Raw genomic sequence first — 25,604 nt, 5'->3', positions numbered from 1 at the left:
TAAGTTAGCAGGTCTCCACTGGAGTCAATGGAACTACACCAATTGACACCAGCAGAGGATCTGCCCCACTGCCCTTAGTTATAGATACTTTTGGTTCAGTGTCTCCTGTGTCTGCTCAGATCTGAATCTCCTCTGACCTCCCAGTTCCATTATTGTGACCCTTCTCAGACACAGCCTTTCTCCCTGCCTCTCCGACACAAGTTTCTCTTCTCCCCAGGAATCCGCTGTGCAGCTAGAGTTAATCTTTCGCTGCAAAAAGCAAACCAGTTTTTTCTCTCTCATTGGAATTACGTTGGTGGAGGCCTGCAATCTTCTAAGTGTCAAATGCGCCAGAGACGCTCAGTGATAATGCAGGTCTCAGCAAACTCAAGGGCTTTACAGAGCTGAGTCTGACTGATCGACAGGGGGTTTTCTTTTTCCCAGGCAAGCGCGCTGATCTGGGAAGATCACCCGCTCCAGCAGGGGTCCTGCCATGCTTCTTATTATGCACAAACCATTTTCTACCCAAAGCATTGAAATGTGAGAGGCGTTCAGGTTGCAAGGATCAGAGGACACAAAAAGAAAAATGACACATTTTGCCTGCAAAAGGAGAAAGTAGGAAATTAAGTATCGCCCCACCTGTAAATATTTCCTTGTCTGTTGCCAAAAGCCAAGTCACAGAACCAAAGCTTATGTTAGCATCGGAGGTTTGCTGTCCCTGGGGCATGGAAGGGGGCAGTGTTATGGAAGAGAGGAGGTATATAGAGGTATATAGAGGTAACTAAGATCAGAGTCACGCACTGCTAATGCTACCCTGGATGGAAGTTACTAGTGGTCCCGATCTAGGCACACTGGTACAGTTTTGCTCTGAGTTACACACTGCAATGACTGCGGATAACAGATCAATCTCACACACAGACACTGAGAGGATCAGACTTGAATGCTGGGCCTTCAGCTCCAAAATCCGGAGGCACCTGCCTCATGAACTGAAGGAGCTCCCCGTTCCCAGGCAGTGCTACTAGGGGCCAGGTTTTTTAAGTGTGTCGGTGTCGCTGCAGTCAGCATTGCAATGCCTACCTGATTTAGGAGCCTAAATTTCATTTCCAGAAGTGATTCGATCCCATCCACCGTCAATGAAACGTTGGCTCCTAAATCCGTGAGGCGTTGCAATGCTGACTGCAGCAACCCCTCAATGCCTTTAAAAATCGGGGCCTAGCTCACTCTCCCTTGCCGTGGACCAGTCACTGGAGGGTCATGTCACACGTCCCATCCCCTTCCCTCCCGCAGAGGCAGATGGCCCTTATAGCTGGATCTGCATAGACAGATGCCTCTGCCCGGGCAGAATGGGGGCCAGTGCCAGTATTTAAGACACATGCAATTCCACTGAAATCAGTTAAGTACAGGTTGGCCTTAACTGACTTCTTAGGGGCCCTTTTAATTATTTTGTCCTGGGAAGTTGGTTCCCCTGTAGCAAACGCTACAAGCCAAAGAGCATTTGTAAACAGGAACGAGAGCTGGCTGGGAGTGCACGTCAGCCCCTTTCTGCAGCGTCTTCCCGAGGCACTGATGTACTTTTGAGAGCGCCAGGGCGGGTGGGACCACGTGGGCGAGACTGTTGCTGACTTGCCACTGAGCTGATCTAACGTGCCAAATCATTCCCACTCCGTTGGGGAAGAGAGGCGTTGTTTAAGGCCAGAATGAGTGAGCACAGATGGCACCAGCCAGCTCCCTCCTCACTTTGGTGAGCTACAGGCCAATCTTGGTCTCATCAAAAAAAGAAAAAAAGGTGACTTGTGGACACTTAGGAGGCCCTGACTCACCCTGTCCTTTTCCCTTCTGGTTGCAGGTAGATGTCCTGCCCAGCGAGATGCCTACATCATCATCGGGGGCAGGGCCAAAGGCAAGAAGGGGGATGGATGATGCTTTTGCTTCGAAGACCCACGGTCCTAACAGATCCAGAAAGGCAGAACTCCTGCCCTTTCCCCCTCCATAAAAGATTTGAGGTGGGGCAAACTATGGAAGGAAGGACAAACGTAACAGTAACAAGGTCTCCTGGGTCATTTAGGCTAGCTGCCTGCAGAACCAGATTCTGCAGCCCTGACTGATGTTGATTAATGCCTTGCTCTGCAAGTTGCTCCACCGATTTCACCTAGCATAAGTCAGGGAAGCTTTAGAGAGCCTGAAGAAAATGTCCCCTTGGAGACAAACAGAACTACTGATCAATGTCATGAAACCCTGACACTTTTGTACCCTGCAGCTAAACCTGTTGCTTTCCACGGAACTGGTTTTGAGGCACTGCCATTATGAATCTGGAGGAGGAAGAAAGAGGCAAGAGCAAACAGGGATGAAATATTCCTCTCTCTGGTGGGTTTGTAGCCCTGGTGAAATATAGTTGAGACAAAGCATAAAAGTCTCATTTCCAACTCTATAATATTTCCTGCCAAAACCAACTCAAACATGCTGCTCTAAATTTTCTGCAAAATTCTTCTGAGATTATTTTCCCCTTAAATTAAGCCATACTAATTATTTTCAGCTGGCTTTATCTCCACTCTGCAACACACCAGGAGGGTGCAGGCGGCAAGCTTTTTAAGCCTCCATAAACAAAAGAGTAGTTTGGAAAATAATTCTATCAATTAATCAAATTAATCCTGCAGTTTTAGTTACAAGCCCCAAGTGGCAGGGATTCTAGCCTTCGGTTATGAGCTATCTCTCATTGACAGCATTTAAATGTTATGATTGCAACAGTAATTAAAGAATATAATATGCTCACGCTTTGTGTCAGCCTCCTACCTTCAGACCTCAGTGATGTGCAGGCAGAGGTCACCTTGAGGACAAACTGATCCTGACCAAACTGTGCCAGATGCGTCCTGCTCCCTCATGGACAAGACATCAAGGTAATTCCACTTCATTACCTTCCAAGTTCTGAAATGCAGTAGGATCTTGTTGATGTGCATATCACTAAACCTTAAAAACCATGCAAAAATTGGGGGGTCTGTTAAGCAAACGGTGCATAGATTTTAAGGCCAAATCATTTAGTGGGATTATTTAGTCTGATCTCCTGTCTAACAGAAGCCAGAGAATTTCATCCGGCTGCCCCTGCATTGAGTTTGACTGAAGAGTATCTTCCAGAAAGGCAGCCAGTCTAGTGTTTAAGACATCCAGGGTTGGAGAACCCACCATCTCCCTAGCAGCTAGTGGTTTCATTAGTGGGTTTCCATATCCCACGATTACAAGGGTTACTTGAAGTATCAGCATCAGTCATTCAAAGTAAAGTCTACTTGCCCAAATGAAAAGAACAAAGGGGATCTAAGACGCACAGCCCTGGTTTGTCATATTGTTTCTGTTGGCCTGTTTGCTCAGCTGCCAAATTCATTCATTTGCAGCGAGTGTCCCAGGCATTAGTGAGGGTGTGCTGAAATAGCACCAGACTCCCCTGGCATGTCCTATTGACGGAGTTCAAAGGCCTCCACTGTCCAGCCCTGCACAAGCGTACAGGCCAAGATTCCCCGCTTGATGATAGTATAAGGACCCGCCAGCCCGAACCCGCGGCTCAGATACGGGCCAATACTCCTGAACCTGGTGGTAGTATAGCCCAGTGCTCCAAAAACCTATTGTCAATAAGTAGCTATATAGCCAATATATAGCTAAATGCCATCTAAGTTACACTTTTGTTATATACTGGACTTGTGTTAATCTATATAAATATGTATGGTCACATGTGTGATCATTCCACACACACACACATGTAGCTTACATATCTGATATGCTATCACACATATGGGGCACATGGGCCCTTTCGAATGGATTGCGACCCCCAAGTGTTGCGGTGTTCACATACAGACTTTGATTTGGCCCTGACAAAGATACGAAGCCCAGAGTCAGAAATCTGGTTTTGTTCATTTTTTTTTCTGGCTTTGAGGCGGTATATTAGCTCAACCCCTTTTTTTTTCTCCCTACCCCTCCTTGTGCAAACTACCATGGCAGTAGCTGGTTGCTCTGAGTGTCACCTGCACCCTGGCTGTCCCTGGTGGGATGTGATCATTCGCTGGTCTGACCGTGCATCAGTACAGCTGTGATTGTTCATTGCATTATCAATTCCAATGGGAACTGTGCATCGAAATCTAGTAGACAGCTTGAAAAGTTCAGACTTCAAACGTTATAAGCCCTATGCTTTAGGCTCTGAGGAACAAGCCGATATGAACTGTATGTAATGTCATCAACTAGAAACAGTCCTCAGGAACCAGTGTTTCTTTGAGGCTCCTTCTCCATTTTAGGAAGAATGCTGGAGACACCAATTTGTATTGGGGATCAGACGGAACAGCATTAACGGATAGGCACAATCTGTCTGGCTGCTACCGTACCTCATGTTACTTGGGCAGCTCCGAGTGATAACTCCTTGTGGTCAAAACATTAGCATGACGGCATGTCCTCGAATTCCACTGGGGCTGCAGGTGTCACAGTGCTGAACGCTCCGGGCTCCTGGCTCTGCAATATCAGGAGAGGCATGTATGTACAATGGTTAGAGCAAGACAGCTGGGAGTCAGGAGATGTGGGTAATGCTCCTTGCTCCTCCACTGACTTGCTGTGTGAGCTGGGCTTTTCTGACCTGCAGTCCCCCCCCTGCTATTCTGGTCCAACCATGACCCGTACCCTCTACGGTTTGTTACTGCAAGCCTGATGTCACCCACCCAGCACTGCCAGTTCACCTCAGTCCTGACGCAGAGCTCCTGCTGCTATTCTAGACCCGGTTCCCTCCTCTCTCAACTCTGCAGATGCCCCTCAGTCTTGACCTGCAGTCCCCATGCTATTCCAGCCCTGTGTTCACCACCAAAGCTCTGCTGCTTCAGCTCAATACAATCTATGGGTATGGTAGGATTTTCTATAGGATTCATTACCAGGCTGCTACATGAGGTTCCTAGTGGATTTAAGGAAGCGTCTGCTTTTTTCCTCTTCCCGGTAGCACAGGCTTTGTCTAGGACAGACACATCTTTGTCTTGTCTTTCCCTCTCTCTCATTAATCCAGCTGCAGTGGAAATGCTTTGTCCAGTAAGAAGGCTCAGACTCTGGATTGGCCTGGCATCCTGCTGGGAGCTCAATGACCCTTGGCACCCGCCACCGATTTGTCTCGCAGCCTTATCCCCGAGCTTGGGGAGCTGCAGGTTTGTCCTGCAGGCTCATTGCTGGCGATGTGAGCACGGTTGTGGCTGAGACCTGACCTGCTCCAGACTTTGACAATGAGGCTGGACAGGCCGTGGGAGGGGACTGGGTGCCAGCGGCAGCATCAGAGTGCAGGGGTGATGTGCTCGCAGAGCAATAAAGGTGCCGGCCACCACATTCTGTGCAAGCGGCAGCCTCTGCTTTGCTGCACCCTTCAGCCCCAGATCCAGTGAGCTACGCTAACCTGGTGCAGAGGTGATGAATGCCTGGGTCGTTGTGGCCAAATCCTCCTTCAGGAGGAAGGACAGAGGTTTCCTAGGCAGCTGGAGGTGGAAGAAGGTATCTGTTTTTTATCACTAATGATATTTGACCACCCAAGCTAAGTGCTGGGTCAAGCAGGACACTGCACCACTTAGACAAAGGGGGAGCAGCATCCTCAAGGGAAGGGGAAGACAATGACCCAGGCCATGCTTCCAAATTTCCCATTGCACAAAGTTTCCCATTACTTTGGTCTTGCCTGAGTTGCCTTTAAGCCAGCTGTTCTTCAGCCAGGTATCTATCTCCTTCGGGCATTGTGACTTCCTCGTGATGGTGCTGGTTGCAGCCGTGGAAGAAGCGAGACACAGCTGGGTGAGGAGCACTGTCGGCAGAAGAGTCCATGGAGGGGTAGCAAGATGCCCAGTGAGCTCATGTGGCTATGGAAGCAGATGGGTGACTGCATAGATCTCTGTTGCGCTCTGCAAGTGCGGGACTTTGGGGTTGAAGAACAGTTGCCTACCACGTTCTGGGCCATGATACAGAGGACTGCCCCAAGCCATTGTAGTACTCTGATGTCTATTCCAACTACAGCACAGAAGCCAGGCAGCAATACATTGTGGTTGGAAGTAGTATGGTAGTGGTAGTATGAGCCCTGAGTTGTGGCCTCCAGCCATGAGGCAGTTGTCTTGGACTCATAAAGACTGACCTGGTCTGAAGCCTGACTGTGAGTCACCCAGGATGTTGGCAGATGTCACCCATGGTTGTGACATTGGTTGTCACAGCTTTCTCAGTGATTTTTGCCTAGGAATTGGTGATCCGATACTGGGCAATAGTGGGAGAGGTTTTTCTGCACCTAGCGTTGGCTTTAGAGGCCCAGGTGTTTTTCAAGCAGGGTCACTTCTCAGAAAGAGGCATTGATCCTTGCTGTTGGGAGCAGACAGAGTTGTTTCTTGCTGCCACGGCTGGTAGGGACGTGGCTTTGCTGCAGCTCTACTATCTCACAGGGCTGATAGTGCTTCATTTTGGGTGAGCAGGCTGAGTGCTGGCTGGAGGGGGTCGTTTCTGCCTCTGGCCTGGGTGCAAGTTCACGGCCTCCCTCAGCAAGTTCCTTGAGCTTAGCTTTTCCAACAGGTAGGATGGGAACGCTGCACAGCAAACAGTGCGTGGGCCTGGCATCTGCATTACGCAGGCTCTGTTCACAGCTTCATAGCACCGGCAGGGACCACTTATGATACTCTTGATCGCCTACATCACACAGGCCCATAGAATTTCAGCTGCTGATTCCCGCATCGAGCCCAGTCACTTGTGGTTGAACCAGCTTTGACCAAAACATCCAGGCCTAATTTAAAGCCTCCTCATGATGAACAATCCAGCCTAGTCTAGTGATGAGTTCTTTCATTATGTAGCTCAGCTCTGCTGGTCATGATGTTGCAGCTGTGATAGCAGTGAGTGGAAGGTCGCTTTGCTTGTGTTAGTGCAGGGGCATAGGCCTATAAAAGATTTTTGCATTGTTGGGCAGTGGATTTTGTACCAATGCTGCTCTAGGCATTTGATATAGGTCATCAGAGAATCATGGTGAGTTCACAGCTGGTGTAGAGGCCTGGGCTGTGGCAAGCCGGTGACTATAATATTCTACAGATCTTGGTCTTGGGAGGTTTGCCCACCAAGACATGCTGAAAACTTAGAAGGTTCAGAAATGTTCACAGCTTTGTTGCTTCATTTCACTGTTGAAGATCTAGTCCTATTTTGTGGTGTCCTTGTGTGATGTCTCCCCAGCCCAATGACAATTGGGGTTGGTGAGGATGGGAGATACTGAAATCCCAGCTCCCCTGGAGGGGATTGAGTTCCTGTTCCCTAAATTCCATTGTCCTGACACTGTTGTCGTGTTCTCCTATCCAGGGGGTTTGCATGATGAGTTTTTCAATGGACAGAGCTGGTGTGCATCCAGTTTTACACTTCTTGTGTTCTTCTTTCTTTGACTGAGATATAGGTTTGAGGTCATTGGTCACCAGTCCTGAAAAATAAGGCATTCCTATTCATGTAACATAAAAAACCATTTGTTACCTAATATATAACTAATCAGTGGAATTCACTGCTGCAGGATATTACAGAGGAAAATGGGCTTGGGTAGGTTTCAGAAAAAGACATTTACATGTCTACGGCCAGTGCAATGACACCAGCTAAGATACAACGACTAGTGAGGGGTGAACCTCAGAAGGGTCATTTTGGTTTGCGATAAGCAAGCAAAAACTTAGATGCTGGTTAGTCTAACTTACTGTGTCTACACAATGGGTCTGGGATGATCACACTGTTGCACAAGATTCCAGGTGCTGCCAGTGCAGCTGGGTAACCTGTGGGAATGTATTCGCTTCTTGCTGCATTTAAGTTTCTTGGTACAACTAAAAGTGCAGTGGCACGTGAAAGTGCAAAATAATGAGAAAAAAGTTCACTGGCCTCACTTATTTAATCTAAACAAGTTTTGCCAGCTACGAAAACGATAAAGGCTATCAAAATCCTCATATTTCAGGGCATAAGCTGTGGGTCAGGCAGAAATTCCTTTGTGTCCCCGCTGATATTTCAGACACAGGTGCGTTATGGGGGATTTTTCCTGAAGCATCTGCCATTGCTGGAAATAAGAGCTCAAACTAAATGAACCAGTGATCAGTTCTGGTGTAGTGGTTCCTATGGCCACTACACCACAGGCCTAGTTGAGCCTTTCTGGATTCATGGATACCCTGGGCATGGATAGGGGTATGTAAACCACCTTGGAGAAGTGGAGCCATGTCACACGGGGATTTATTGCTTGTAAACTGTGGGCTGTAGCCTCAGGAACCATGACGGTGAAGGAGGCAGGAAAAAAAGGACCCAGGAGCATTAAAACGTAGGAAAGCTAGCCTTCGTTTTAATTTTAGGTCCCATAAAAACTGCAATAATTTAGGTAACCACTTGTCAGCTAAAGCAAAGCCCCCCAGAATGAGAAGAAGCGTTTGTCCAACTAAAGGAAATATTTTCAGGCTAGTTGGGGGCTCGCCCTGAAAACCAAGCTTTTCCAGCGGGACGGAATCGTTCTGGGTTAGAGCAACGCGTTGCCGTAATTAAACCCTGAGGTTCCACTCAGGCGTTCCTCACCGAAGCAGGCGTCTGTCTAAGGCAAGCGTCCCCACTGACCTCCAGCTTTGAACCCGAGCACCCCGCCTCTCCCTGAGCTCAGCTTCTGGCCCGGTGTATATCACACAGCCAGAGCAGGCCTCAGGGCCGAGTCACGCTCCCCGGCAACGCTGTGTCCCAGCTGGGGCAAATTTTGTAGCTCCTGAACCCTGCCCCACGAATCTCCAGCCAATCAATCAGCCACCAGGCGCCGCGCCGGGCCTCTCCTCACCAGCCAGCGTTCTCGCTGCCCGCTTCCTGGGACAGCTCGGAAGGGGCCCATCATGGTGCCACGCGGTCTCTGCTGCCTGCCACCTGTGGGACTCAGCCTGCCTCCCCGGGGCCGAGCCGCCTGGGACCGATGAGGAGGCTGGGCTGGTCTCGGCCAGTGTCGGGAGGCAGCAGAGCCCGCCCCCCCACCCGGCAAATTGGGTCCTGAGGCAGGCCGGCAAGGGCAGGCCCCGCTCTGGCCTGGCTGATGGCGCCACTCCTGAGGGGCCCGAGCAATCCTTGCCCTGGGGCTGGCCCCGGCCGCGCCACCGGCTCAGCCCGGCGGATACGGTCACCTCCCAGCAGGGCCGGTGAGTGCGGGCATGGGGCAGGGCAAGCGGGAGTGGGTCTCTGGGTGGGGGGGGGCCACGGGGTGGGGGAGGTTTGTGTGTTTTGGGGTGCTGGGTAATGGGTAATCTGTGGGGGGTGCTGGGCATGGGGGGGATGGTGTGCACAGTGCTGTGCAATTGTGGTGGGGGTGTGTGGTGGGGGGGGCTGGGCATAAAGGGTCCAGGGGGTGCTGGACAAAGGGGTCTGTGAGAGGTGTCTGGGGGGGCGGGCTCTGTGCTCTGTGGGGAGTCTCTATGTAGGGGGCCACTGGGTGTGGGGGCGGTGTGGCATGCGGCACAGGCTCATTCCTGAGGGGAAGGGGTGTGCACTGGCAGTGCAGGGCTGGGCGGGCCAGTGTGTAAACAGTGCCCTCATGCTGGGTAGGGTGGGACGGAGCGGAGCTGCCCCCGCCATGCCATGCCCCATTGCCCCCGGCTGGCCCCTCGCTTCAGGGACCGATAGCATCCCCACACCCACCTGCGCCAGGCCCCATTGCCCCCATGGGGGGCCCACAAATGTGTTTGATGCCAGGCCCTGTGCCTTAGATGGATAGAAGTCACCTAACCTCCAAGTTCCAGCAGAACTGGGGCCTGGGTGCGTGTATGCGGTGTGGGAAAGAAGACCGAAGAAAGAAAAAACATCTGACAAATTCCACAGAGTCTGGGAGTTTCTGTGAAAATATTGGAATATATTTGAGAAGATTAATTAGGTATGATTTTACAGTACCGCCCCATATTTTCATCTCATACTTTATTTAACAATATTAAAGAGGTACTTTAATAGCAACATACGACATAATAAAAAGGCATTTCCTGCTCTCTCTTTGCTCTCTGACACAATATCAAAATAAAAACTTTTGACATAACACATTGCACCCAAGGTAAATTACCTACAATAGTTTTTTATACAATACAAAGGACTGTAAAGATACATATTAACAGGCTAAAGCCTCTTCTTTTTCCTTTTAAAACTAAAAATTTTTTTTTTTTTTGCAGGACAGACGCAAAGTACTCTGTTTGTTCATATCACATCAGTGCATAACTTCACCTCCTTGACTTGGGAGTATTTCAATAGTATTTAAGTATCTTCCATGTCCTCATTTGCACCTGAGATTTCTTTCTGATTCAAAGTTCAGTTGTATACCTGCTCGATAACATGACATTACCTTTTTTAACACTATGGAGTACCAGCAGACAGGATGTTTTTAAAAGTTTTATTTTCCTGCTTTGATTTCTTTTACAGGGTCACTGCTACTTCCTAACGGTTCCCTTTTATTTTTAAATCAAGGAAGTCTGTATTCACATTACAAAATAAAAATAGCACCAGTAACTGCATAGTAAAAAGCTGATACCTATATAGCTACTAAGTCAATACAGTAAGATAGTTTAGAAGTTATACCATTATGGTCACTTGGACAGTACTATTCTGGTATGATGAGTTGGCACAGTTTTATCCGTGAAAAAAAAAAGTTTCTCACAAATATCAAGGTGCAGTTCGCTAGCATTATTCTCATTTTTCATGTATTTACATAATCTACAGTGGTCAAATAATGGCATCAATATTTGAAATGCTATAATAGGCCCACGCAGCATGCAGTGAGTTCATTATTTTCTTGGCAATGTAGAAACAAATTCTTAGGAATGGCTCTCAAAATATGTGGCACTTGATTCTTAATTTAATTTTTTTTAATTGTATCATGTCATAGGCCAGTTCCCAATTTAATGAATTGTACAGGATTATTTGTGCAAAATCTTTAAAAAATTGCTTTCTACAGTGTACTGCACCTTATGAATAAGACGTCTATGGAATGAAGTTCATCTCTTCAAGTACTTTGTACAAAGATAACACAGAAGCAGTCTCAAAAGGGTCTGAGATTTGCAAGTATCCTTATAACCTCAGCACTTCTGCAATAAAGCAATTGCTCTTGACGATTCAGTCTGCCCAAAGCGATTACAATTTCAGTTCATGAAAATCATCAGCAACATCAAAGTTCCAGCATTTGCATGATAAATCAGGTGAATTAAAGTAGATTAGTAGACACAAAGCAAACTATTTCACAGAGGCTGCAGTGCAAGTTCATTTAAACTAGACAGAAAAATCACGCTACACAAACGAATTTAATGCTTTGATAATTTTTCCCTTGCAAACCCCATGAAAGCAGCTGAGGATCACCATAAGTCACTTTCATAAATTACTCTGAAGTATCTCTTCTTAAAGGAATTTTAAAGCTCGTTAATTTCTGCCCAAACAGTTGGCTTAAGAGATTGTTCTGGGATTCAGCTGTCCTGTAATTGTGAGAGTCAGCAGGTTTAGCACCTTGGACAGTTCTGTTCCTGTTTAAAGAGCTGTGTAGGGATGGGGCCGTGCCTTTGGCTAAGAGATGGTGGAAGGTTTTCCCCAGGATATCCTTCTTGCATTTCAGGTCTCCATTGGAATGGCGACTAGTCACCTTTTTCTGATTGTAAGTGTCCAGAGCCATCTTTTTCAGATGGTTTCCAACTCCTGTCATTCTGGGCTTGGGGATCAGTTTGTTGCAGTGCGTTTCCCTCCTCCCCGGGGAGAGGGCAGAAGCCTCGTTGTTAATCCATTCGGCTCTTTTGAACTCGCCAGCCCCATTGCTCCTCCCAGGGACCAATGTTCGGGCTTTCTTCTTCTTTCCATCTCCCTCAATGTTCTCCCTGGAGGCCGAGTTGCCTTTGTGACTCGAAGACTTGTGCTCTTTTCGCTTCTTGGGGTGAAGCTTGCTGGTCCCGTTCAGAACCTGCTTGTCCAAGGATTTACCTGGATCCAAGTGGCCGTATTTCACAGGGTTGGCCACTCCCTCAGCTTTGAGTTGATTTAAGGGTTTGTTTTGACTGCATCCTATTTCTCTGATACTGGCATGGTTATTGCTGTCTTTGGCACAGACACCTGTCTCAGGCACGACTTTTTCTTTTAGTGAGCAGGGTTTCTGGATCTCCTCTGTGCTGCCCAGGGTACCATCTGCAGCAGAGGGAGTTTCACCACTGCCTGGACTGCCTGTGGTTTTCTTCGGAGGGGTTGAATCTTTGGCAGCCCTGTTTAGAACAGGTGACGCTGTCTTGTCCTTCAGAGGCAGAGAGTGGAAAGCAGCCTCTGAATAACTGGGCTTGGATGCAGTTTCCCTAGAAGCTGTATCATCTACATTCAGGTTGCTCCACAATGTTTTTTGATTGTCCTTGGCCTGCAGGGTCTCTATTTTTGATGCAGGAAGTTCTGGGATGGTCTTAGCTAGCTGGAGGAAAGGGATCTCGTCGACAGGCTCTTCTTGTGAAATGGGATTGTCCAATATCCCCACCGCATGTTCACTTTGATTGCCAATGGTTGGTTCTTCTTGGCCATCTGCATGCCCATGTTTCTCAGTGAGAGGAGGTAGAGACACCTTTCCCTCTGTCGACTGGTTACAAGCTAAATGAGCAAGGTCCACAGTAAATTCAGAGGAGTCCAGGAAAGGAAGAGGCTTCCCATCAAAGGCTCCTTTGTCTAGTTCTTCAATGGAAAGTGCAGTGACGTGACTGAGCTCTGGATCACTCACAGCAGCCTGGGGCAGAGAAGGAGACAGGCAAGGGGGTGGGCGGAGGGCATTGAACTGAGATTTTTCCATTTCAGCCAGGAGGTCTGAGAAGTCACCCACGAGGTCTTCTGTTTTCACAGAGTTTTGGGGCAAAGTTGCTCCAGGGTCACTAGCTGTTTCAGGGAAGAACTCACTACGAGGTGGTAAAGGCTCGTCGGCTAGTCGTTGATCATTACTACTGTCAAAGCGCACAGATGAGGGGTGTGGAGTCACGCCGCCAAGATGTCTGATCTTCCTTTTCTTGCGTGGTGGCATGTCCTCCTTTGGATAGCTTTCCTCTTTGATTTTCTCATTGCCATCTTTGGAGGTGATGCCAGGTCTCATGACTCCTCTGAATTTGAAAGTCTTGTTGCTTCCCACCAGGTGCTTTTCCATGTGCCTGTCGTACTGTTCTTTCTTCGAGAAGGTGTAGTTGCACATGCTGCATATGAACGACTTTTTGATGACATGCATGACGTCCGCGCAGAGCTCACATGCATACAGCGTGGTGTGCTTGATCTCCGGCTCCTCTGCTATCCCATGATCTTGGCTCAGGTGGGTTCGAAGCTCTTTGGTTTCTTGGTAGAACATCGGGCACTTGTGGCACAAATAAATCTTCTGTAAGCTGTGCACCACTAAGTGACGCTGGAGCTTGAAGGGCTTCGGGAACTGTTTCCCACAGTGATGGCAATCCCTGGAAGGATCTTTGCAGTCCGGATGCATGGGGACAGCTTTTTGAGTGATTTCACTTTTTTGCATATTGTCTGGAGGTGGACTGGCAGACCCTTTGGAAGAGCTGGAGATGGAGGAAGGTGGTTTAATTTTGACACTGCTTTCCAAGGCATCTTTAGTTACCTTTGCCTCTTGTTCAGGGGGTGGCTCTTTTAGGCTCTTGTTCTCTTTGCTGGCAAGGTGTTTGCTGGAAGAATCCACCTGCTTGGATGACTTGCTGGGTTTCCGATACATGATGGTGTTCAGGAAGTGAGTGACAGCAGCGTTGTCCTCACTGAAGCAGGTGGGCAGACCCATCACTGATTTCTGAGCCTGGCCTTTCCGAGCGAACTGTGTGGCGTGCTCTCTGAGATGCTCGTTGTACATCCAGACGTCAGAAATCTCCTTCAGGCACATCCCGCAGGCCCACAGGCCAGCCTTGTTTTTTGCGTGCTTCTCTTTTAAATGGTCCCTCAATTGCTCCCTTGAGCTGAATTTGCGCTGGACACACATATAGCAGGTAGGTGGAGGAGAAGGGTTATGAGTGAGTTTGTGAAAGTCCAGTTCCCCTAAGGTGAGAAACCACTGGAAACACACTTTGCATTTGTACTGTTTATCCTTGGTCTTGATGTTCATGTCATTTCGAGTTTTGCCCGCTTTCCCGTCTTCTAGCTTATTTTTGCTGTGTTTGCTATGCTGACTTGGCTTCTGCTTGAAACTCATCATGCTTCCATCCAAACGGCCAGGGTTATCTTTGCAAGTGCCGAAGAAGCACATGTCCTGCATCTTGAACTTTGCATTCAACATCTCGATGTCAATTGTGTGATACTCAGGGGAGCCTGGGTCCTCATTTATCTTGCTGTTGAAGGGTTCCTCTTCCAGCTCTGGGGGTTCTGGACTAGTTTCCGCTATTGAATGTTCATTTTCAAGCTCTGTAGGGGTCTTGAACAGTATTTCATCAGCAGGAACATTTTCTGCCTCCTTTTCAAGACTTCCCCAAACGTTCAAGTTTGGAATGTTTTCCATCTGGTTGTTTTGGCATAGGAAGGTTAACATGTTATCGTCCTCCAGGTCAATGACCTCCTTCCCTTGGCTGGTCGTCTCATAATTTGGTGGTAGTGCAATATTTTTAGAAGCGTCAGAGATGGCATCACACCCCTTTGGCTTACTGCCGTGACACATGTTTAGCATTAAGGCATCGTCAATGGAGATAGTTTCATATTCACAAGGATCATCCCTGGTGACACAAAAAGAGCTGGTTTCACTGAGGTCAGAAGCCAGGCGGATGGGAAAGAGGTCTATGGCACCCACCGGCCTGACATTTGCCTCAGTGACAGGTTTGGGTTTCTTGGTTCGTTTCCCATACACACGTGTGCACTTCCTCTGGGTGAACTGATTGTCCCTCGGAAACAGCTGTGAGAATGTCATGTCATCGTCAAATAAGCTCTGCAGGTCTGGCTCAGCTGCATCACTAGCACAGGACTCTTTTCTCTGTAGCAACTCTCCCTTTCCCCAGGGCTTTGACTCTGCAGAACAAGGGTTGTCTTCAGAAGCATTTTCCAACGTGCCTTTAGTGGGATCCTTGTTGGCTGTTTCAGAATCACAGCTTTCTAAAGGCAGGTCTGGTCTGGCAGGACTCAAGGGATGCCTGAAGGCACTACTCTGGTTCCCATGATTGCTCTCTTCCAAGGCATTCTCTTCAGTCTCGCGTTCCTTCACATTTGTGCCATCATCATCATCGTGCTGTTCTTTGCATACCTTGCTCAATCTCTTCTGCACTTGCTTCACCAGCCCACTTGCCCATTTCTCTTTGGCCTGTGCCTTTCCCCCTCGACGTGGAACGTCCATCTGGTTTTGACAGCCCACTGAGACCTTTAGTGATTCCTGGCTGGCTGTCTCCTTGCAAGAGACTACCCAATCACCCACTTCTTCTGGATGCGTAACTAGGCAAGGTGACTGTTTTGCTGCGTGAGACTGTTGGGGTGAGCGCGGCCTGTCTTGTTCCTCTGTTGAGATGCAGCTGCCTGGCTCAGTCAGGTCTTCAATCACATTTGACAGACTGGAATTGATTCTGCTGGAAACAACATGGGAAGGACCATCAATAGCATTCTTGTCAAGATCAGATGATCCATTGACTTCACTTTCATTGGGAAACACCTTTACTTTCCTTCTTCTTGCTTTTCTACTTAGTTTCTTCTCTACATTTCTATTTAATCCCCCAGGATCTTTATTTTGGCTTCTTCTGCCTTTTCCCCCTTTGCTTGGTTGCTCTCTAGCACCGGGTTCTTCTGTCACTGATTCATCCAATCCCCCTGTCTCTGAGCTATGAGATTTTGTCCTTGTTTCTTTACTCAGCATATCTGTGTGATGAAGCTGATGGGACATTTCAAGTGATATGACGCTGAGGTCACTGAGCACTCTGCTAACTACTTCTTGCATTTGTGCATTGGGCTCCTTCTCTTGACCTGCACAGGTTTTCTGGGAGACGGGTCCAACGGTGCTGGTTGGCATTTGTGAGTTAGGCACTTTCTCTTTGGCAGTGGCCTTTATGCTTTTCCTAGAGACTTTCTTGGACATTTTAGATGTTTTCTCCAGCAGATTCAAACTGAACTTTGAAGTTTGGCTGGGTAGCAATGTGCTGTCATTTTTCATCTGATGCTTTACAGCTTTGTGCCTGGTCAGTCCAGGTTTGGATCTAAAAGATGCTGAACAAATATCACAAGTGACTTGGAGGCCACTTTGTTTCTTTTCTTTCGGATGCCCATTTCTGGATGCATTTGGGAAATTTTTATACATGCCACTCTCCTCTTCTTGGTCCAAGTTATTTAACATACAGTTCCTGGATCCCCCATTACTCTCAGCCCCATGACTTACAGATTCAGCTTCTTTTAAGTTATTTTCTCTATTATCCACATTTGTGGAGGGGTCACTGGGTCTCATCTGTGGCACCTCTGTAAACTGGTGGACCTCTTGATCAACAGGGCCAGAATCTGCTGTCCTTTCAAAAGCAGTGCTTACAACAGTTGAGATCTGTTGAATGACAAAGCTATTGCACAAGGCCTCTGGCTCATTTTGATGTTTATTTCCATTATAATGGCACTTTTCAAGCTCTTTTTCTTGATTTAAGTTTACCTCTATGTCTCTTTCTCCAACTGGCAAAAGATTTGTGGGTTGTGTTGAGTAATCTTTGGTTTCTGGTGTGGGTTGACAAGCATGGACATCCTTCAGAGGCATTGACTGAGAAGTAATAATCATGTCTTTGATAGTGCATGTCTTATTTCCTTTATAAAGAGGGCATAACTGTTCAGCATAGGTACTTTCCGGCAGCCTTTCACCAATGTCTTTTTGATCAAAAGGTGGCACACAGGAAAGAATACAGTCATTCATTTGCAATTTCTGGGGGCTTTCCCTCTCCAAAGCAGAAACTGTCAGGTCACCAGGGCACTGTTGAACATGAGGTCTTTCCAGCCCTTCTTTTTCAGACTGTCCAAAATTATTTAGAATGTCTTCGGCAAGACAATGATGAATGCTTCCAATTACATCCAATGGTGTGGGAGCAGTGGTGTCACAACACTGAAGAGTGGGTGGAAATACATGTGTGTCTTTCCATTTTCCTTGCTCCAAAGGATTTTGGGTGGGACAGCAAATGCGATTTTTTGCAGAGTCAGAGGTGAACCTTTTTACAATAAATGAACTTGACTGAGTCTCTGTGTTAAGCAAAGGGGCACCGTATTTATCTTCTTCAGATGGCTGCACACTGAAGTCAGAGAATTCTACATTTTCATTATTACTGTCCTGCAAATATTTGTGGTGAGAAAAGCTAGTTTGTAAAGGCAAACTGGCCAGAGAGTCCTCATTACAGGGGACTGCATCAAGGGCCTGCTTTTTCTTTCCACTGCCTTCTTCAGGAATCTGAGCATTTACTGAATAGGTGTTAGTTTCATGCAACAAATTATGTTCCTGGTGAAGATCTTCAGAAGGATTCAAAGAACTAGCAAGACCCAAAGACACACTGCAAGGAGGCTGTGTCTTGTATCCCACCTGCTTATTGGTTGACCCTATGCGTTTGGTTTTTAAGGTGCATGACAACTGCACATCATGACTAGCTTCATCCAACCAAGAACTACATTCAGCATCGCTAACTTTTAGTGTCTCTGTCAGTGCATTGCCTAATGTATCTTTCTCAAACAAACTATGGCTTACATAGGATTGTCTGTGGTTTTTAAATGCCAAGGTTGCTTTGTTTTTATCTTGCTCCTGCTCCTTCACAATCTGATCAGCTTTTTTTACCTGCCCTAGCAATGGGGTTACCGTTGCGCTGCTGCATGGTGAGAGGTTATTATGCTCTTGTGGTACACCATCTGCACAGATATTAATGTCACTCGTCTCTGAACATTCATCTACTAAGTGCTGCAGCTCTGTTACATTATTGTGCAGCTCATGGTTCGCGAATGTGGATTGCTCTGCAGTGTAGGTGTCTGTTTCACTGAAAGATTCCAGCTGTTCACCTGCCTCTGGAAAAACTCCAGTCGCTTCTGATGTGGTAGCTGGGATCTCTGCTTCTCCTTCCATGGGCACATTTCCTTCAACACATGCATGAAAACATGCTGAATTCTCACCCTCCAAGCTGCCCATGCCTTCCTCTTCCTGCTCAGACTGGACATTGGCATTTGAAGGTTGGGGGTTGGCAGAGAGCAGTATTGGGAAGCAAGGCATCATAAGCTCTTCTTCATTATTCTTGACTGTCCGGGCAACGAACAGTTGGAGTTGCTGTAATGGGTTTGCTGCAGTCTCTTGGGAGGCAAGCACTTTTTCTGTACCACAGTCTGTCTCTTTGGACACACTCAGTATATTGAATAATAATGCTTTCCGGTTGCTAGCCTTCCCACTGGATCCTGGGGTTTGGTAGACTGCAGGATCCTTACTTTCTTCAGTTTCTTCAAATAATGCAGCTCCATTGTCATCACCTTTTAAGTTCACTGTGCTTTTTAGCACTTTGGATGACTCAGCTTTGTCTGAAGGTCTTTCTTCTGAGTCCATGTCATTTTTGGCATGAGATGATAAAGCGAGATCCAAGGTGGGGACCCGATCTTCCTGAAATCCAAATTCAGATTTCAGATTTAGAACGCGGCTGCTGAAAGATTCCAGTTCCGGAGGGTCATCAAAATTTTTATCCATTTTCCCTGGCTCGGGAAAACCATCAGTTCCATGTTTACTTGGCAGGGACGGCAAAATATTGTGTTTATTTAGTTCAGCTGCCTCCAGAGTTTTAGGGAACATGGAATCATTAACAATGGCAGGGCTTTTTATCATATGGTCTGTGTAGATTGGCGCCTCTAATTTATCTGGCATGCATGAATCAGGAATAACCTGGGGAGGGTCATTCTCCATCTCTCTGGAGTCACTTTCCTTGGCAGTTTCACCATCCTTCAGAGCTTCTGGGAACTGCTCACAGGTCCCTCTGGAGCAGAAATGATCTACAGAGATTGAATCTTCAGCAGCTGGTGTACACATGCTTGATTCTAAAGAATTAAACTCCACTGGGCCAGGCCAAGTATCCCGGTGGTTCAAGTTGCCATCTATGTTAGGACCTGTAGGCTTCTCGTTCACTATACTTTGGCCCACACAGACTTTTGTGGACAGAAGGTTTGTATTTTCAAGAGCATCTGTCAAGAACAAACCCTTTTCATTCTCTGTCTCTTGATTCATATGTATAGATGAAAATTGGTCAGTTGCTTTTCTCAGCTGTGTACCGATGTGTTGCTCAGATTTCTGATGGACACCGGACGCCTCATTATTTAATTTGCTGGTTTGCAGCTGACTTTCCAGTTCCGTAACTAATCGCTTGATCTCCAGTTCATCATCTGCTATATTGCTCATAAAAGCTACATTATAATCTCCAATCCTGTCTGACAAAGGCAAAGACATTTGATTGGCTGTTATGGCTCCCTCATCTGGAAATTTCTTAGTTAATGGCTTTTCCACCGAAAGGGTATGAAACTGACCAATGTCTTCCGACAAAATTGGAGACACGTCCTCCATTAAACTCCAGTCCTTCTCTTGCAGAAACGGAGGATACTGCTGCTCGAATGGCATTGTTTTACTGGGTGGATTGCAGCCAAATGTGACATAATTGTCCTTACTTGTGGAGACGCTGTCATATAATGGAGCATCAAACTCGGCTACGGGCAGCTCTCCAAATATTGAAGAGGAGTCAAAACTAAGCGGGGAAGACACTTTGGTCTGCTGATTTTCTGATGCAAAGGGGGTGAAATCAGAGTGCTTCTGCTCAAATGAACTGGTGCTAATGTCCTCCTGGCATAAGTACATATTGTCAATGTGCGAGGACCCCATGGCGGGAGGCTTCGAGAAAACGTTAGGATCATAGTGATTGGGCAGGTCTTTGTGGTCATAAAGTGTGTCATCAGTGCTCAGATAGGTACCTGGTCCTTTGATGGCTAGCATCATTCCAACAGGATCCCCATTGTAACAGCCAACTGGAGCAGCATAATCTTTCTGGTCATCACAAAGTCCATGTTCCTTTAAGTACCTGATGCCAGCTGTGGAATAGGTAGTGCTCACATTGGCAGCGTTGGCATCAGCACCAATGTGAGAGGGAGGAACGAACGCTTCTGTATGGTAAGCGAGGGGGTCCTCAGTATAGACAGCAAACGGACGCTTATGACTGCTCATCGTCAAATCAGTGGATTCTTGAGCCTCTGGCACTGGTTTTGCTATCTCAGCTGCATGGCTGGTGGCTCCTGTCTGCTCTTCTTCATCTTCCTTGCAATAAAGTCTGATGGGACTCTTCCCGAAGGTGTCTTTGATGTGATGTTGTTTTTCTTTGGTTTCTGGTGCGCTTTCCTCATTCATATTGGCTGCTGGAGAAATGTGTGACTTATTGCTCTGATGTGTCTTGGAGCCGGTCAGCAAAAATTTGGCTGAGCCAAACCTCCTCGTCCCTCTGGAAAAGCCTGCTTTGGTTTTATCGCTCAGCTTTCGAGTCTCTTTATCAGGGAGGATCGGGGGGTTCCTTGGAAGTGGTGTGATTTGCTCAGAGCTACGTGGGCATCTTCTGTTCTGGACGCTTTCCTTCTCGTTGTCAGAATCGACCCTTTCAGTGCTTGGGGGGCTAGTGCCGGTTTCACTGGACAGACTAGTGCTGTGGTTGCTGCCGGTGGGCGAGCGGCTGCTTCGCCGTCGGATTCTGGCTGCAGCGCCATCTTTCTTTATTGCCTCATTGCTTGGGTCTCTGCTGTGCTCTTGACTGTCTCTCTTCTGGCTATAGGTCCTGGCTGGCTCCTTCTCTTTGCCTGCCTCACCTCTCCCTGAGCGCTTCCTGCTAAAGCTGCGCTTGGGCCTCCCGTTAAACGCCAGCTTCTTTCTGCCGTGCAGCTTGGCATACCCCATGCCTTCGTCCTCTGAATCTGAAACGTAGTCGTACTCGCCGAATTTCCTGTCCTGGGCTGCCGACAGCAGCCTCTCGGTGACTGCCGAGGCCTGCACGTTCTTGTCGCTCTTCACGTGCAGTTTGTGGAGCTTGTTTTTCTGCTGCACTATTTTATGAATGAGCTCCTTGCTCCACGTGCTGCTCCTCGGCTTCCGCTTTTTCACATCCTTCATCGAGAACCTCGGCAGCCTGGAGTTCTTAGTGGCAGGGCTGGGGGTGGGAGAACTCGGCCTGATTTCGCTCGTCAGATGAGCATCCTGACTAATGATTCTGGGCTGTTTTTTATCGGAGTCGGGGCTGGTTATAGTCACTGGAGTAACCGAGCTACTGCCACCTTTCCTCCCCACCTTTAGCTTGACATTCTTGTCAGGCTGGACTTCATCATTCATCGCCTGATCTGCAGCCTTGCTCCGAGCCAGCTCCTTGATACTGGATTTCTCCAGCCTCTTGTTCCCCTGGTCTGTGAACTTGCCTGCCAGTCTCCCCTTAGGAACGTGCTGCGTCCCTGACGTTCTGCTCTTAGCCTGCTCTCCACTGGGATGATCCTCTTCATAGTGATAGATGGCTTTCAACTGATTCACTGGCTTCTCATCCTTCCCTGCATGCTTCAGTTTGTTCTCCAAAGCTGGGCCATCCTTCACCTTGTACGCCACCCCGTTGCCGGTGCCCTTCACCGACGTGAGTTCCTCATCGGCAAACACATCTATGAAGCTACTGTCGATCTCAGGGTTATCGGACTGATACCCCAGCCCATTCAACGCTTCTGTGATCAGACTATCCAGCTTGGCTTCATCGATTTCTAAGTCGGAAGCAGTAAGCGGCAAGGAATTTGTGGTTAGGCCATTAAATATATTACCTTTCAGCGGGTCCTCCTTTACCTCCCCTTTGCCTTCCTCGTCTAACAGGAAATTGACGGGCTTGTTTAACGCAAGCAGGTGGGAATGGGTGTCGGGAGAAAGAGATGGCCCTGGCCTGGCTTGGGCATGCTTCGTGGACTCTGGAGGGAGCTGCTTCCTGACGTCGGTCCCCCTGGGAGCATCTTTCATCTCGCCCTGGAAAGTGGCGTGGGAGCCGCAGAACTGGCGGTGCTCCAGGAAGGAGGAGAGGTTCCTGTAGTTCTGGTCACACTGCCTGCAGGTCAGGAGCACATCCAGCTGGTCAAGGCTGGCGCTGCTCAGCGAGTTTGCCAGCAGGTGATGGGAGGAGTAAGGCGGGGGAGGCGGCTCCCCCTTGAAGCCATCCAGGCAGCCCTTGGCCATGTCGACGTTCGGCTTGTGGAACTGGGCCTCGGGGAGGCATTTGAGAAGGTGCTCATCCTTCGGCGCATCCAGGGGGAAGGGGAAGGGCTTGATGGAGTCCGACGGGTGGTAGTGCAGCGAGCTGGAGCTCAGCAGGTCCGAGGGGTGGAAGGCTTTACTGCTGCCAGTGGGGTGGCCCGGGTGGTGAAAGAAGGGGGCCTGGGTAAGCGCTGCAGGCAGCTGGCTGTCTTCGAAGCTGTGGTTGGCCGGGCTGCTCGACATAGGCGAGAGAGAGGAACACGTGCTGCTGCAGGCGGCATTGGGGACAGGCGACGGGAGCGGAGACGGGCACGGCGAGGCTGCCACCAGGGCTGATGGAGGCAGAGCCAGCGTCGGATTGGGGGAGTTCCTGGAGGTGGCTGGTGGCACCGTTTGGTTCCCGCTGAAGAAGAGGGGCTTGCTCCTGGAGTCACATGCGGGAGACCCGGCGTCCTTCCCACCTTCACAGGAGAAAGCGTTCGTCGAGCCACAGCTCTGCCGGGCAGGGTCCCTCCTCTGCACCACGAGCCCCTCCCCTGCCAGGAGCTTTTTGCTGTGGTACCTGGGGGGGCCATTCTGCAGATTGCTGCCCCCTTGCCATTCTGGGGCACCGAGGGGGAATGGGAATTTCTGGCTGGTGAGCTGTCTGGATAGCTCGATCCTGTTCTGGCTGGGCATTGCAGAAGTGAGGTGTATTTGCTGCCAAGGCATCCTGGAGTTTTTCGGCATGTGTTGCCTCTGCTCGGGGCTGGACTGGCACTCGAATGAGAACTGGCTTCCAACGGGGTTTGAATAAGGTGCTGAATTCTGATCCATTGGAGAAAACGTCTTATTGGCTCCCTCCCAGGTTTGCAAGAGCCTGGGGTGGGCTTGATCTGTAGTGGGAACACTTTTCTCAAAAGGCACTGATCCTGTGCTTACACTGCTCGCCGGGGAGCCGCAATAAACTTTATTCTGAAAGTGCACTTGGGGTAGAGAGTTCTGTGGCATATTCCTTCGAAGAGAGCTACCGTGGGTCAGTATCCTTTGACTAGGTCCATTGTCTTTCAGTGAAGACGGCCCCTTACTCACTGTCTTTGGCATACTTGTAGCGTGTAAACTAGGTGGGAAAACGGATTGGTTTTCTTGGAAAGTGCTTGGAGTTTGGTTGATAGCACCAGAAGAAGAGATAGCACCATTGAGGTCACCACAGTGCTCATTCCTTCCTTTGTAGCAAGGCAGGGGGGACTGCTGCTGGACCCCCGGGGCTGGTGAATGTAGGAAATGAGCTGGCTGAGAAGAGAGGCCATACGTCCTGCCTTCTGGGGCTACATTGTCGTAGGAGCCGTTGCTCAGAGTCTTCTCTTGCCAGTCCCTGGAGGATGAAAGGAAGCCAAAAGCACCATGAGTCACTTGGTTAGTTGCCAGTGAAACATCCATATAATCTTGGCTGCTCGTGTCATCCTGGAAAGGATCCTGTGCTTCATCGAGCAGTGGCTGGAAGGGGTATTGAAATGGCAAAGAGCCCAGGCAGTGCGTGCTGGCTTTGCCGCTCTCGGGGAAGGGGCACGGTTTCTGAGCAGAGACCCCATAGTTCGCACCCGGGAAGCTTTTTTCCGGTGAAGGCCAGGACTTAGTCCCATTTGCCTGGAACTCCAAATAGTGTAATTGCCCGTTGGTGCCGGGGCTTTTGTGGGGAAGGCCAGCCGGCGGCTGTCCTTTCCCGCTGTGGTTCTGGCGTGCGGCAGCTGGCGGGTGTGAGGTATAGTTGGCGGAGGTAAGGCTGGAGGAGGCCTCGGGGAAGCACTGGGTGAAGCTCAGGTCCTCTTGCTGGAGTTCCGCCTCCCTCTCGGGGATGCTGGGCACATGGAATCGGTAGCTTCCCGAGATGGGTCCTCGGCTGACTTCTAGCTTCTTGGGCGGGGTGACCTTCTGCTGCGGGTAGGCGATCCCGATGGTGGGGTTTGACCGAGCGTTGGTAATACTGAGCCGGTAGAGCTGGTGGTGGCTGCGCTCCCCTTTCCCAGACCGTCTGTTCTTATCCCTCACTCGGCTCTTCCCCGTGGGAGACTGCGGGTTCCCCTTGATGCTGCTCCACAGGCCATCGCTGGAAAACTTGGGCTTGTTGTGGAGGGACTTGAAGTCGATCTTGCCCGCTTGTTGTGGCCTGATCACAGCTTCCCGTTGGCTGTGGGGTTCTTTGTCCTTGACGCTGGGAAAGTGGGACCTGCTCTCGGTCCCGTTGTGCAAACACGGCTCCGAGGTGTCCAGCAAGCTGCTGTTAAACTCCCCCCCATCTTTCTCAGTGAAATGTTCAAAGGCAAAGTCTTTGTCTTGATCTTTGGCGCTGGACTCAGTATCATTGATGGCATAAATATGCTGGGTCTCTCCTGTCATGATACCGAGGAGCAGGCCTAGAAGGCACTTGTTTCCCTTGGATCTATGGGATTAGATCCTTCCTTCACGGGCATGGTCTCTCGTTCTTAGGCAGCTAGGATGAGCATTGGTTAAAAGGGCAGTGGTACCCCACTCTCACTTCTGTCCTGGTTACCAGGCAGGTCTTGCTTGTAAAGAGCAACTGGGATTCGCCTCATACTTCCAGATGGGACCTACGATAGAGAAAAACCCAGTGAGTCTAAAGAGGACAGAGGACATGGGCTTGTCTAACATCACGGAGCAAGAGAAAGCTACAGCTCAGAAGGGGGCTGGATTTTCCTGTCCCGCACCCTGTGGAATCCGCCATGCCTTTGCACAGATTGTGTGTTGAGTGCTACTATCCTGATTTGTCAGTGTTTGACACCCCCCCCCCCCACAGGTGTGAGTCACGGCACAAGGAAAAAGGCAGGGTGGATCAGGGCCCTAGGAGAGTGTATTTCACACATATCTTTCCAGGGGAGGTTTTGGGCAGCACGAGTTCTAGGTAACAGAAAACATTCTTACGACAAAAGGAGCGAGTTTGGCTCCTCTGCCTGCCCCCACCTGGGAGCAGAGAGATCAGAAAATGGGCTGGAGGAAGAACCTCATACAGGATTTCAGAGACATTCCTCTGACTAGCTTCTCTCCTGGATTGCCAAAACGTCTCAAACATCCAGCTTTTCTCAGGACTTTATAAGCATTTTGCTTTTGGCAAAACATGCTAAGGGAGGCATTTTTCCTTCCCTTGGAAGCTATTTCTATGCTCTTATTAGCAGCGTAAGCAGAAAAAGATGACAGAAGAGCTCCACCTATGGATTAGTGTCAATGACTGGCAGGGGCAGGCTCCACTCTTTAGCATTTCTTTGAGCAGTGTCCTGGAAAAAGAGATCCCACCTCTTCCTATGCCTGTTCCACACCTTTCTCTCCAGCTCACCCTGTGACATGGGCTGCCCCTCACACCACTTCTCCCAGCTGCAGCTCTTGTATTAGCTCAGGCATAGAGATGGAAGGATTGGGTTTCCACAGGCTGGTGTTCATACCACCGCTCCTCCCCCGTTCT

The 25,604-nt window shown here is 48.9% G+C and overlaps 1 protein-coding gene across 1 annotated transcript; it reads right to left on the bottom strand.

The window, feature by feature from the left end:
- Positions 1-9,759: 9,759 nt before the first annotated feature.
- Positions 9,760-24,526, bottom strand: ZNF469 (zinc finger protein 469). Its single transcript, XM_067539975.1, has one exon. The coding sequence runs from the start codon at positions 24,524-24,526 to the stop codon at positions 11,333-11,335; it is 13,194 nt and encodes a 4,397-aa protein (XP_067396076.1). The 3' UTR covers positions 9,760-11,332.
- Positions 24,527-25,604: the final 1,078 nt, after the last annotated feature.

This window comes from Emydura macquarii, unplaced genomic scaffold (assembly GCF_026122565.2).
Source record: "Emydura macquarii macquarii isolate MOO-44397 ecotype Brisbane River unplaced genomic scaffold, CSIRO-AGI_Emac_v2 contig_561, whole genome shotgun sequence".
NCBI classification, from domain to species: Eukaryota; Metazoa; Chordata; order Testudines; family Chelidae; genus Emydura; species Emydura macquarii.
Note: the sequence above shows the minus strand (reverse complement) of the source record. Positions and strands in the feature narration are given on the sequence as shown.

Coding starts and splice junctions, on each gene's coding strand:
- ZNF469 (XM_067539975.1), bottom strand. CDS start 24,526: ATGACAGGAGAGACCCAGCATATTTATGCCATCAATGATACTGAGTCC.